Source organism: Mastigoproctus giganteus, chromosome 8 (genome assembly GCF_048544385.1).
Source record: "Mastigoproctus giganteus isolate SK-2022 chromosome 8, ASM4854438v1, whole genome shotgun sequence".
NCBI classification, from domain to species: domain Eukaryota; kingdom Metazoa; phylum Arthropoda; class Arachnida; order Uropygi; family Thelyphonidae; genus Mastigoproctus; species Mastigoproctus giganteus.
The window spans coordinates 63,736,730-63,750,222 of record NC_143582.1 but is presented as its reverse complement, the minus strand read 5'-3'; the positions used below and the strand labels follow the sequence as shown (position 1 = coordinate 63,750,222).

At 38.3% G+C, this 13,493-nt stretch overlaps 1 protein-coding gene across 5 annotated transcripts in view; it reads right to left on the bottom strand.

The window, feature by feature from the left end:
* Rel (nuclear factor NF-kappa-B family member relish) overlaps positions 1 to 13,493 on the bottom strand; it is a 462,299-nt gene that overhangs the window by 143,488 nt on the left and 305,318 nt on the right. For all 5 annotated transcript variants that reach the window (XM_090380549.1, XM_090380553.1, XM_090380550.1 and 2 more), the window contains exon 12: positions 12,318 to 12,846. In XM_090380549.1, coding sequence (XP_090236675.1) covers positions 12,318 to 12,846 — 529 coding nt within the window. The remainder of the gene's footprint in view (positions 1 to 12,317; positions 12,847 to 13,493) is intronic.

The following is a 13,493-nucleotide window of genomic DNA, read 5'->3' as shown; positions in this document are numbered from 1 at the left end:
AGTCAAAGTAAACCAGGTCAAGATGACCAAGTGATTTATGGCATTACATGCAAGAAAAATGAGCATCTAGATTAGTTGTGGCAGAGACCCTTTTTCCCATCATTAATTTGGGAGAAAGGATATAAAATTTATAAGAGACAAAATGGATTTCTGAAATAATTTAAGCAGCAAGGTAGATATAGCAGTAGGCCACCAGTCTTTTAATAGTTTAGGATTATGGACTTGAGGAATGCAAAAAAGAGTACACACTCCAGGGTGAAGTAAAATTTTTTTCAGTAAGATATCTATTAAAGAGAGAGCCTATTAATGTTGAAATTAAATATTCGCTAACTTTAAAACAAAGTTGTGGATATTATCAGAAAGGAGAAATATTCCCACAAAAAAAATAATTAAAGAGGAAAATTGTGAAATCAGGAAGAGAGAAAGTGTCATCAAACCTGACACTTCAAAAATGCAAAGAAGTTCAGAGGAGAGGAGTAATCAGTCCAAGTGGACAAAATTGTTTTACTGGATGGAAGATGAGATTCCAAGAATTTGGAAATTATTTTTTTTTAAAACAGAGAGTAGTTGCACAGGCCTAAGTGTAGAAGTGACAGTTAACATCAGTGCAGGTTTTTTGTTTTGCCCTAAAGCAAACTACATATCCTGCTTCCAGTATAGCAGCCATATAGGGTTAACAAACCCTTAGCCATAATTATCAGAGTATTTTTAGATTAGCATTAGTAGAGGCATATGATGCAAGAAAGCAAGCTTATCCAGCATCAGCCAAAAAAAAAACAAAAAAAAAAAAAAAAAAACACACCACTCCCATTTCACCCCTCCGTTCGCTCGAAATACCTGTCCAGTTGAGCCTTAAATTTGTTTAGGCTATCAACTTCAACAACAAGTGATGGAAGTCGGTTCCACCAACCAACCACCCGCTGGCCAAAGGCAAATTTCCGCACATCTATCCGACATCCGTCCTTCCTCAATTTGAATTTATGCCCTCTGAGTTGATTATTCTGAGCAAGATGAAGAATCCCATTGGCATTGAGCATGCTCAAACCATTCAAAGCCTTATACACCTCTATTAGATCACCTCGCCGGTGCCTAGTCTCCAGACTCTGTAATTTGCAAAACTTAAGCCTTTCTTCGTAAGAGCAACCCTTTGTTCCATTCACTAATCTTGTTGCCCTTCTCTGTACCCGTTCCAGCAGCTCTACATCCTTCTTGAAATGAGGCCTCCAGACCTGTATACAGTACTCAAGATGTGGCCTAACCATTGCCTTATACAAGGGAATAATCACCTCCTTATCCCTGCTAGAAAAATTCCTGTATATCACTGACAAGACACCATGAGTTACTGTAGCAGCTCATCTGCACTGCTCAGAGAACTTCATATCTGCCTGCACAATTACCCCCAGGTCCTTTTCATTCTCCACCACTGTCAGTGTAGTACTGCAGAGTTGACGTTGCCCTGGGGTTACTGTTTCCCATATGTAGTACTTTACATTTGTCAATGTTAAACTTCATTTGCCACCTCTCAGCCAATCTGTTCAACCTTTCCAGATCCTGTTGCAGCAGCATAGCGTCAGTGGTGTCCTTAACAACCCTGCCAACCTTTGTATCATCTGCAAACTTGGACATTAAACTTGATATCCCATCATCAATATCATTCATAAACACCGAAAACAACAACGGACCCAATACTGAACCCTGAGGAACTCCACTAGTAACATTAGTCCACGTTGAGCAGTGTCCATTGATTACCACTCTCTGTCTTCTGCCACTCAACCATCCCCTTATCCATAGCAGCAATTTGCCTCCAATGCAACATTGCTCCAATTTCTGCAGCAGTCTTCCATGTGCAACAGTATCAAAAGCCTTTCTTAGATCAAATTATATAATATCAAAGTTATTCCCTGCATCCAGTTCTTTTGTGACTACATCATAGTATCCAATCAAATTGGTCAGGCAAGACCTGCCCTTAACAAAACCATGCTGCGTCTGAGCTATAACTGAATTCTTGTCTAGATGATCCTGCAGTGCTTCTTTAACCAGTGCCTCCATTAATTTACCTGGAATAGAAGTTAAACTAACAGGTCTATAATTACTTGTGTCAGCCTTTGATCCTCCTTTGTGAATTAGGGTTACATTTGCACATCTCCAGTCTATGGGTACCTCCCCTGAGTCCAAAGAAGCTCTCATAATTATGACTAGGGGTTTGCTTACTTCCTTTGCTGCCTCCTTTAATATAACTGGATAGATCCCATCCACCCCAGGTGCCTTTTTAATGTTTATCCTCAACAATCTCTCCTCCACTTTCCACTCAGTTATTACAAAATCATCCAGCTCACTGCCAATGTTTACTTTACCTACATCATTCTCCTTCCTGAATATCTCCTCATGCGTGAATGTAGATGCAAAATACTCGTTTAGATTGTTAGCCACCTGAGCAGGATCCTCAACTGGTGAACCATCAATATCCAGTGGACCAATCTGATTCATCCCTATCCTTCTTGAGTTTAAATAAGTAAAGAACTCTTTTCTGTTTTTCTTTGCATCCTTTGCCAAGGATTTTTCGTAGTCTGCCTTTGCCTGCCTAATCTCCTTTGTGACTTGGTTACAGACCAACTTATATCTATCATAGGCTTCCATATCACCCATTAATTTGTATGTATCCCATGCATTTTTCTTCTCTGCCACATGTCTCATTAGTTCATCTGACAACCATTTAGGCCTAAACCTTGAACAATATTTCTTAGTTGGTATGTAAAGCCTGGTAGCCTCCAAGATTAGTTCCTTGAATGCTTCCCATTTTGAGTTTGCTGTTGGTAACATCATCAGTGGGTCCCACTGTATAGAATTTAAATACTGCTTCAGACCATCATAGTCGCCTTTGCGAAAACAAAAACCCTTCCCTTTACCTCTGATGGTAGTTACGTCCTTGAGTAAATCCCACTTCAACACACTGTGATCACTGCCACCTAGTAGTTCATTTATCTGCAGATTCTTAATGCATGAAGAATCACTACTGATAATCAGATCAAGAGTATTGCTCCCTCTTGTCGCCTCACGAACATGCTGATGTAGAAAACAATCATCCAATTAATCCACAAAAGCTTTGCTAGTGTGCGAGTGACCAACCCACAAATTCCAGTCAATATCTGGGAAATTAAAATCCCCCATTATAAGACTCTCTGATTTACTGGCCCACTATTTCTCTGTACAATATCTTATTATACTCATCAGAGTCATTAGGCCTATAGCACACTCCTACTCTCAATTTTGATTTCCCTATGCTTATGTCACACCAAACTGACTCGACACTGCCCTGTCCATTGATGTCGACTGGCTTCACTTCCTTGGACTTTATGTGTTTCTTAACTAATAGCATAACCCCTCCTCCCCTCCTGTCCTGTCTATCCTTTCTATACACATTGTATTCCCCAAATTCCAGTTCCGCATTCCTTATATCTGTGTGACACCACGTCTCTGATATCCCAACAATATCTGCCTTTGATGTTTTGAGCAATACCTCAAATTCATCAAATTTATTTACCAAACTCCTAGCATTGGTGTACACGCAGGTATACATGCACCTGTTTCTATTCTTGGCTACCCTAACACAACCCATGTGTTTACTTGTACCGCAATGACTCCCAGCAGTCTCTGAAATATTCTGCATCTTGTTTTTCAGGCTTCTGCTCATTTCAATAGAAGCAGTGCAAGAATCACTTCCACCGCTGCCAGTGGCTACTGTTAATCTATTAGTCCTTGTATGCAGTTTTCCGACCCACCTAACTCTGCCTCGACAGCATCAGCAAAAATTCTTACACCCTTTCTATTTAAGTGTATCCCATCCCTGTAGAAGCAATCTCTCCTGTTAACAAGTACAGTCCAGGCTGAAAAAAATTCTACCCCTTGAGTCTTGCACAATCCCTCCAGGGTCGAATTGATCGACAAGGCTCTCATCATATACTCCCTCCTATCGTGTCTGAGCAGAATTGCAGACACTTTCAAATTCAACCCTAATTCACGGCTTTTTTTCAACAGTGACCTGTACTTGCTAAGCATTAGCATTAGTAGAGGCATTTGATGCAAGAAAGCAAGCTTATGCAGCATCAGCCAAAAAAAAAAAAAAACCCACTTCCACTTCACCCCTCTGTTCGTTCAAAATACCTGTCCAGCTGAGCCTTAAACTTATTTAGGCTATCAACCTCCACCACAAGGGATGGCAGTCTGTTCCACCAACCAACCACCCGCTGGCTAAAGGCAAATTTCCGCACGTCTATCCTACATCTGTCTTTCCTCAATTTGAATTTATGCCCTCTCAGGTGATTTTTCTGAGCTAGAGGAAGAATCCCATCAGCATTGAGCATGCTTAAACCATTCAAGGCTTTATACACCTCTATCAGATCACCTCGCTGGTGCCTAGTCTCCAGACACTGTAATTTGCAAAACTTAAGCCTTTCTTCGTAAGAGCACCCCTTTGTTCCATTCACTAATCTTGTTGCCCTTCTCTGTACTCGTTCCAGCAGCTCTACATCCTTCTTGAAATGAGGCCTCCAGACCTGTATACAGTACTCTAGGTGTGGCCTGACCATTGCCTTATACAATGGAATAATCACCTCCTTATCCATGCTGGAAAAATTCCTGTATATCATTGACAATACTCCATGAGCTACTCTTGCAGCCCGTCTGCACTGCTCAGAGAACTTCATATCTGCCTGCACAATCACCCCCAAGTCCCTTTCATTCTCTACCACTGTCAGTGTAGTACCACAGAGTTGATACGTTGCTCTGGGGTTGCTTTTTCCCATGTGTAGTACTTTACATTTGTCAATGTTAAACTTCATTTGCCACCTCTCAGCCCATCTGCTCAACCTTTCCAGATCCTGTTGCAGCAGCATAGTGTCAGTAGTCCTTGACAACACTGCCAACCTTTGTATCATCTGCAAACTTGGACATTAAGCTTGATATACCATCATCAATATCATTTATAAATACAGAAAACAATAATGGACCCAACACTGAGCCCTGAGGGACTCCACTAATAACATTAGTCCACGATGAGCAGTGTCCATTGATTACCACTCTCTGTCTTCTCCCCCTCAACCACCCCTTTATCCATGGCAGCAATTTGCCTCCAATGTCACACTGCTACAATTTGTGCAGCAGTCTTCCATGTGCAACAGTATCAAAAGCCTTTCTAAGATCCAAGTATATAATATCAAAGTTATTCCCTGCATCCAGTTCTTTTGTGACTGCATCATAGTATCCAATCAAGTTGGTCAGGCAAGACTTCCCCTTAACAAAACCATGCTGTGTCTGAGCTATAACTGAAGTCTTGTCTAAATGATCCTGCAGTGCTTCTTTAACCAGTGCCTTTAACTAAGTAATTCCGCCAGTCTCCTACTCTTAATATCATTAGTGCCAACGTGTACAACTATATCACCTTTTGTGCCCTTAAAAGATGATATCCGACTGAGGATGAGTGAACGTACCTCCAATTCAACAAGGGTGTGAATTGGAGGTACATTCACAAGGGCAATGAGATTTGTAAGGTGAACAAAGGGGTACTCTTACCAATTAAGCTTTAGTATAACTTCTCAGCTTAACTTCTGTTCCAATGAAAATAATGGAGTCACTGGTTAAAGAAGTAATATTGGACCATCTAGACAGATGTGCAGTTATACTTCAGTCACATCAGTTCTTTAAGGGGAGATATTGTCTGACCAATTTGAGTGGATACTATGATGCAGTGACAAAGGAACTAGATGAATCATTTTTATAGTATATACTTGGATTTCAGGAAACTTTTGGTACTGTTACACATAAAAGACTGGTGTGCAAATTGGAGCTTTCTGAATTAAGGGAAAGTTACTGTTATAAATAAAGGGATGATTGAGTGGGAGAAGACACAGAGAGTGTCTATCAATGGACACTGCTCTTCTCGGATTAATGTTATAATTGCAGTCCCACAGGTTTCAGTTGCTGTTTTTTTTGTTTTTTTTCTATGTTTATTAATGATATTGATGAAGGTATATCAGGCTAATGTCTAAGTTTGCAGATGATTCAAAGGTTGGTAAGGTAGTTAACGAGAGTAATGAAGGTATGCCACTTCAACAAAATCTAGACAAATTAGGCAGACAGGCTGAGAATTGGGAATTGAACTTTAGCAAATACAAGGTACTGCACATGGGTAGCCATAATCCCAGAGTAATAACATAACCATGTGGTACTAAACTCGGGGTAGTAGAAAATGAAAAGGACCTGGTGGTAATTGTACAGTCAAGTATGAAGTTCTCCGAGCAGTGCATTTGGTTTTTTTGGTTTTGTCAATGATCTACAGCAATTCTGCCAGCAGGGATAAGGCGATTATCTCACCCTATCCCTGTCACCTGACCATTGCCTTATTATATAAGGCAACAGTCACGTCCCATCCTGGGTACTGCATACAGATCTGGAAGCCTAATTTTAGGAAGGATGTAGATCTGCTATAACAGTTACAGGGCAACAAGGTTTATAAGGTGAACAAAGGGGTACTCTTACCAGTTAAGCTTTAGTTCTGTACATTGCAGCATCTGGAAACTAGGCACCTCCAAGGTGATCTGAATGAGGCTTTGAATAGCTTGAGCAAACTCAATACTGATGGGATACTTCCGCTAAATTCAAATTGAGGAATGATGGTTGCAGGATAGATAGATGTGCAGAAAGTTTGTCTTTCACCAATGAATAGTTAATTTCTGGAAAAAGTTTCATCTGTTGTTGTGGAAGCAGATAGTTTGAATAAATTCAAGGATGAATTAGACAAACTATTGGGGTAGGGGGATAAATATTTGAAATGGATTTTTTTTCTACTATTACTACTAATTATGATCCATTTTTTTTGAAATGGATCATTTTCTACTATTACTACTAATACTGATTTCTCCTCCACTTTCCTTTCAATTATCACAAATTCATTTAGCTCCCCATCAGAGTTTGATAAACATCTGGCATGCATGGTATTTCTTGAGCAGCATAATAATGCATCGTAAATTGTGATGTTTCAAGATAATAAAGCACTCAAAATCTATACTGGTATTAGTATGTTTATTTCCAAAATGGGAAATACATACATAATGGAGTCAAATGTTTTGTGGTATTTTCTTAACATTTCTTCAGTGACAGTTTTCTTTGCAATATCACTGTCATAAGAGATCACTTCGGTCACAAGAACTCCAAGTTCATATGTCCAAAGGCATCCTTGTTCCCTAAAGAATTCCTCATGTGTGAATGCAAAATACTTATTCAGTTTGTCAGCAACCTAAGCAGGTTTATCAACAGTTAAATTTCTGACAGCAAGTAGTGCAACGTGATTCAACCTCTTCCAGACCTCTGCCAGCCCCAGGTGCAGCATTTTAAGGGTGCATCCAACCAGTTACATATTTTAAAATTACTTCATTTTTGATTTACTTACAGTCAGACCTGTGTTTAACAAACTTCTTTATAGTGAATTTTTTGAATTCCTTGTAGTAATTACATTTAAAAGTTTGTGTAGAATGAAGAAAATTTACATAAAATGGATAATGAGAGACTTAACTTTGAATGCTTTGTCTCCACCTCTTTAGGCAATTTAAGCAATTATAAAGTGCAAATTAAGGGTTAAAGGGGTTACCGTTCCACAATGTAAGTGGAACGAAAGATGTCTGCAGCCACCTATTCCACATACCAAGAAGTCATGCTAGCCAACTACTTTCTATAGCAAGTCAAAAGATTAGGGTATATTCCAGACATGGATAATAGTTTCTGGTCAACTTGTATTCTTTGTTCAAAATAAAAATTTTATTAATAGAAATGCTGCATTATCTTTGTATGTGCTACTTATGATTCCAGAAAGTTTTGTGAGAATGAAAAAAAAAATTATGAATTCGGGATTTATAATCACTTACAGAAAAAAAGGGCTTAGAGGGGAACAGGTATCCTGTGTGTTACTAGACGCTCAGTCTAAAACACTGATGGATCCAATATCTTTCTATTACAGAAGATTTAAGAGAAGTCCGGTTGGCCTGGCTCCCTAAAATCCACTCATGCACACCCTCTCGATGGTAAGCCCTGTTACGTCACTTAGGTGGCAACGAATGTGTAGAGTGGTTCTCTTCAAGACACCTGGTCAGCGTGAAGAGGAAAAGACCAAACCCTCGAGCATATGACAGCACGACGAACCAAATGGCCCTTAGTCCCCAGCGGTTTTCACTCCCCCTCTTATGGCAGCGAAAGGATCAGAGTGGAAGCAGAGGGTGCTAAGAATCTCTGAGTACGACCAGGCTGCCATGCACAGAAACTGAACTTGGCCTGTTACAACATAAGATCACTCATCGGTGAAGACAGGATATTAGAGCTGGAAAAGGAATTAGAAAATGTGAATTGGAATATCATCGGTTTGGCTGAAACAAGAAGAAGAAATGAATCACCACTTATTAGTTTATCAAGTGGAAATCTCCTGTACACCAATGGAAACAGTGAAAGGAGTGAAGGTGGAGTTGGGTTTCTGGTCCATAAAGATTTAAAAAACAACATTTTGGAATTCAAAAGTATATCAACAAGGGTGTCAAGACTAATACTCAAGATTTCTAAGAGGTACAAGCTAAAGGTTATAATGATTTATGCACCAACATCGATCCATGATGATGAAGAGGTTGAAGAAATGTACACCGAAATTGAGTCTTCTAGATGAGCAGAAAACCCACTACACTATTATTATGGGGGACTTCAATGCTAAGGTTGGAAAAAGAAAAAACAGAGCAGAAAGGGGAACTATAGGAAATTTTGGAATTGGTGAAAGAAATGAAAGAGGTGAAAGACTTGTGGAATTTGCAGAATCTCAAGGATTGTCAGTAATGAACACTTTTTTCAAGAAAAGGGTGAACAGAAAGTGGACATGGAAGAGTCCAAATGGATTAACAACTAATGAAATCGACTTCATCCTCACTAACAGAAGATATATTGTGAATGATGTTACCATCCTCAAAAATAAGGTAAATGTTGGAAGTGATCACAGAATGGTAAGATGAACACTTAATATAGATGTAGGAGAGGAAAGGAAAAAACTGACTTGAGTAAATAATACAAAGGTCTCTGAGATAACAGAAGGGGAGAAAAAGCAGTATGTACTGGAACTTAAGAACAAGTTTGAGCTTCTGCAGACTGCTGAGGACCAAGATATCGACAAGGAATATTACAACTTTCTGAAAGTGATAAAGCCCAAGAAACCTATAAGGAAAAAGAAATCCAAGGAAGAAAAAATTAGTCAAGAAACACTTGTTATCATGAACCGAAGGCGACAAATAAAGAGCAAGATAAAGGAGAAAATTGACACAGACAAGGAGAAAATTGAGTACACCGAGTTAAGCAAAGCCATTAGAAAGAGACTCAGAGAGAACATAAGAAGATTTAACACAAGAAAAGTAGAACAAGCATTAAGGGAAAACAAAGGACAAATCAGCAGCCATGAGCAGTAACACAGAAAGACAAATGATACTGAAACTGAAGAATAGCAATGGTGTACTTATAAACAGCAGAGAAGGCATAATTCAAATAGCAGAAGACTACTATAGAGAATTATACAAGGAGCAAGGGAATGATGCCAGCAGTGGGGAAGATGGATTGCAAATTAGCAACACGTACGACATACCCGATATTCTTCCTGATGAGGTTGAATATGCATTGAAGAAAATGAAGAATCAGAAAGCCCCGGGGGAAGATGAAATTACTGTAGAGTTGTTAAAATTGGGAGGAAGAGACATAACACAAAAACTGGCAAAGCTCCTCACAAAGTGCATTACAAAAGGTGTGACGCCTAAGCAGTGGAATAATGCAATCATAGTTTTGCTGCATAAGAAAGGAGATAAATCAGAAATTGGAAATTATAGACCAATTAGCTTGTTATCCCACATCTACAATTGTTCACAAGGGTCATTACTAACAGATTATAAAGAATACTTCATGAGAATCAACAAAAAGAGCAAGCTGGCTTTAGGACAGAATTCTCAACTATGGATCACCTTCACGTAATATCACAGCTAATGGAGAAAGCAAATGAATATAAAACACCATTATGCCTGGCATTTGTGGATTATGAAAAGGCATTTGACTCCATACAGCATAAGGCAACGTTTCGGGCACTGGAAAGACAAGGCATAGATACCCCATATATTATGATTTTGAATAAAATATATGAGAACGCTACCTCCTTTATTAGACTAGACAAAGACAGTAGGAAATTTAAAATCGAGAAAGGAGTTCGACAAGGAGACACAATATCTCCGAAGCTGTTTACTGCTGCCCTTGAGGAAGCTTTCAGAAGATTAGACTGGTTGCAGAAAGGAGTGAATGTGAATGGAGAGTACCTAAACCATTTACGATTTGCAGATGACATTGTGGTCATAAGCCACGATCCCAAAGAATTAGAGGAAAATCTTAATCAGTTATGAACAGAGTAAGGATTTTGGACTAAAGATGAATATGGATAAAACAAAAGTAATGATGAACAAGTATGCCACAGAAAGGGAAATAATGATTGAAGGAGCAGTAATTGAAAAGGTGGAGTCATATACTTATCTGGGACAAGTTATTAGCTGTAATAATGATAAATGGCTGGAAGTCAAGAGAAGAATAAATTTTGGATGGATAACATTCAGGAAATATAGTCACATACTGAAGAGCAATATCCCAGTTTGTCTGAAATGAAAATAATGAACCAATGTATATTCCCCACCACTCAGAAAAAGAATGGAAGAGAAGCTGAGAACTACACAGCGAAGAATGGAACAAATTATATTGGGAATCAGACTGTTAGATAAGAAGAGAAACACATGGATTAGGCAGCAAACTCAAGTAAAGGACATTTTTATCAAAAACTAAAGAACTAAAATGGTCTTGGGTAGGACACATAGCTGGAAGACATGATGACAGATGGACTAAGAAAATAACAGAATGGTACCGGAGCTAGAAGGAAACCTGGAAGACAAAGGCGGAGACGGATATATGAAATTCATGAGTTTGTGGGTAGTAAATGGATGGCCAGTGCTCAAAACAGAAGGAACTGGAAAGTTGCTGGAGAGACCTTCATCCTGCAGTGGACTGAAAATGGATGATGATGATGATGATGATGACAGAAAAAAATACCAGGGAGGAAGTGTTTTATAAATTTCGAAATTAACAAAGAAATCCAATTACAAACTTCTATAAAGTATGGCCCGTTTTGTAACGTCACACCTCTGAGGTTTCCGGTTTGTCATTTTTCACATATCTGTTGATATTTCAACAGATATTTAAAAAATCAGGATATAAAATCTGTAACCCCTTTACAACTTCTCCAATTTGTTCATGAGTACTGTCTAATAGAAGCTTATCTAAATATAGAAATAGCGCTATGAATTTTTCTTACCCTGCCTGTAACAGTAATTCTTGTGAAAGGTCCTTCAAAGCGAAAAAAATTCAATTAAAATAATACACCTTCATTGCATATTTTTAGTTTATGTTATAATGTTAAAAGTACTATATTTTGCAATATTTTGTTTCTATGATTTTATGCTAAATATATAAACATAAACTATCTGGTTTTCTAGTTTATATGAAATTAAATTCTTTGTAGATATAAATGAATATTTTAAAGTTTCTTTTTATTTGATATTTTTATTTTATTATATTCATTGTATTATTTAAATTATTTTATTAATAAATATATGCAAATCGTAGACTGCTGCAATAGTAATTTTTATAAATTCATAAAGTTTGCAGAGGTGTAGCAAGTGGTTTGTGGGGGGGGGGGGATTTGCTCCCAGGCACCGAGCTTCATGGGCACAAACTGAAGGATCGATCTATCACAATCAGGGGCGTCAAGAAGAAGACATGTTGCCCCTAGGCGTCGATGACCCCAGCTACGCTACTGAAATATTGACTATCTGCATATAATGGAGGCGTACTCATAACACTTTTGTCCCAGGCATAGGATTGTCTAGTTCTGGCTCTGACCTCTTGCTTCTACTGTTATTATAAGCACAGAAGTCTTTGCTACTGTTGTTTGCATTATTTGCCAGAGACTTAATAAATTTAATCTGAATAAATTCAAGGAAGAACTAGACAAACTATTGAAAAGGATAGATATATGATATGGGAAGAGAGTGGTTTTTTTTATTTATTTATTTCGCTTGATGATGTGTAAAATTGCTTTCTTGCCACTACTAATACTTTTAATAACACCCCCCCCCCACACACACACACACATGCATGCAAGCACACTCTAGCGAATATATAACAGCGACTATCAATGGAAAATATGAAATACATACTTATCACCTTCTTCGTCTGGAATTGGTATAAGATGTCGCATTGTATAAAGAAGACGATCTAAATTGCCAGTTACTACAAACTGACGGAATGATATTAGAGTTTTATGGGCTGTATTTCTCTCAATAGATGTTTTGGAGTCACTATTGTAATACTGAGATTCTAGATCTGAGAATGCACACAAAGGACTTTTTAACCTTTCTGGATTAGATGATTCTTCATTTAAAGTTGATATATGCCTCACACTTTCTTTCACTACTTGCTCTGAAGTCCTATTGGCACTGAACCTTTCATTTACTGTGGCAATTTGCTTATCACCATTAGAACAAGAAGCTACACTACTGTTCTCTTCTGATGAAACAAATGAGTTTTTATACTGTTCACAAAATGAATGAGTCCTCATTGTAGACGAACTTGATTCTTCTTCTTTAACAGAAAGTTTCTGCATAGCAGTTAATAAATCTAAAGAGTGATCCGTGGCGGAACTGTCAGAAGAATCTGGTCTTATATTTGGAATTGGTTGCAAATGTACTGTAAAAAAAAAAACATAAAAAATATATAAAAGATCCAAAAATACTTGGGTACTTAAAATTAATAATAATTATTAAAATATCAATGCTATAATACAAACTCAATCCAGCACCTTCAGGTGGGACCAATGCTAAATTTCTGAATTTTATAGTTTTTGGAATGGAAATCTTACAAATATTCAAAAAGCAGCAGTTGGCAACCACTCAGAGGTGGTGTGCCACATTCATTCTGGCACAGAACTAGGATACCAGGTGCTTAATTTCCAATGAAATGAAATTGTGATTGTGTGTGCAAGGAATATATGTGTAGCAGAGATGCACGTTGGGCAAGGATAGTTTTTACAGAGCTTCGTTTCGAAATTAAATTGCAATACTAGCAGAGATGCCACCTCTCTTGCTTTCTGCTGATTGTCATGGCAATACTTCACTAGGAAGATTAAATGAAACTGTCAGACTTCAGTGTGAAGAAGTTAGGTGCCAACTCAGCGTTGTAATGGGCTTTTATAAGAGCTTGAAGAACAGGGTACATGCCCTTGAAGGACTTAAATTGGGGGACCCATCCAGCTCTCAGCTGCCTACATCAATGCCAGAGCTTGTACTTGATCATCAGGCAACAGAGCAGAACCCTTCAGGGAAGAATGCACGGGT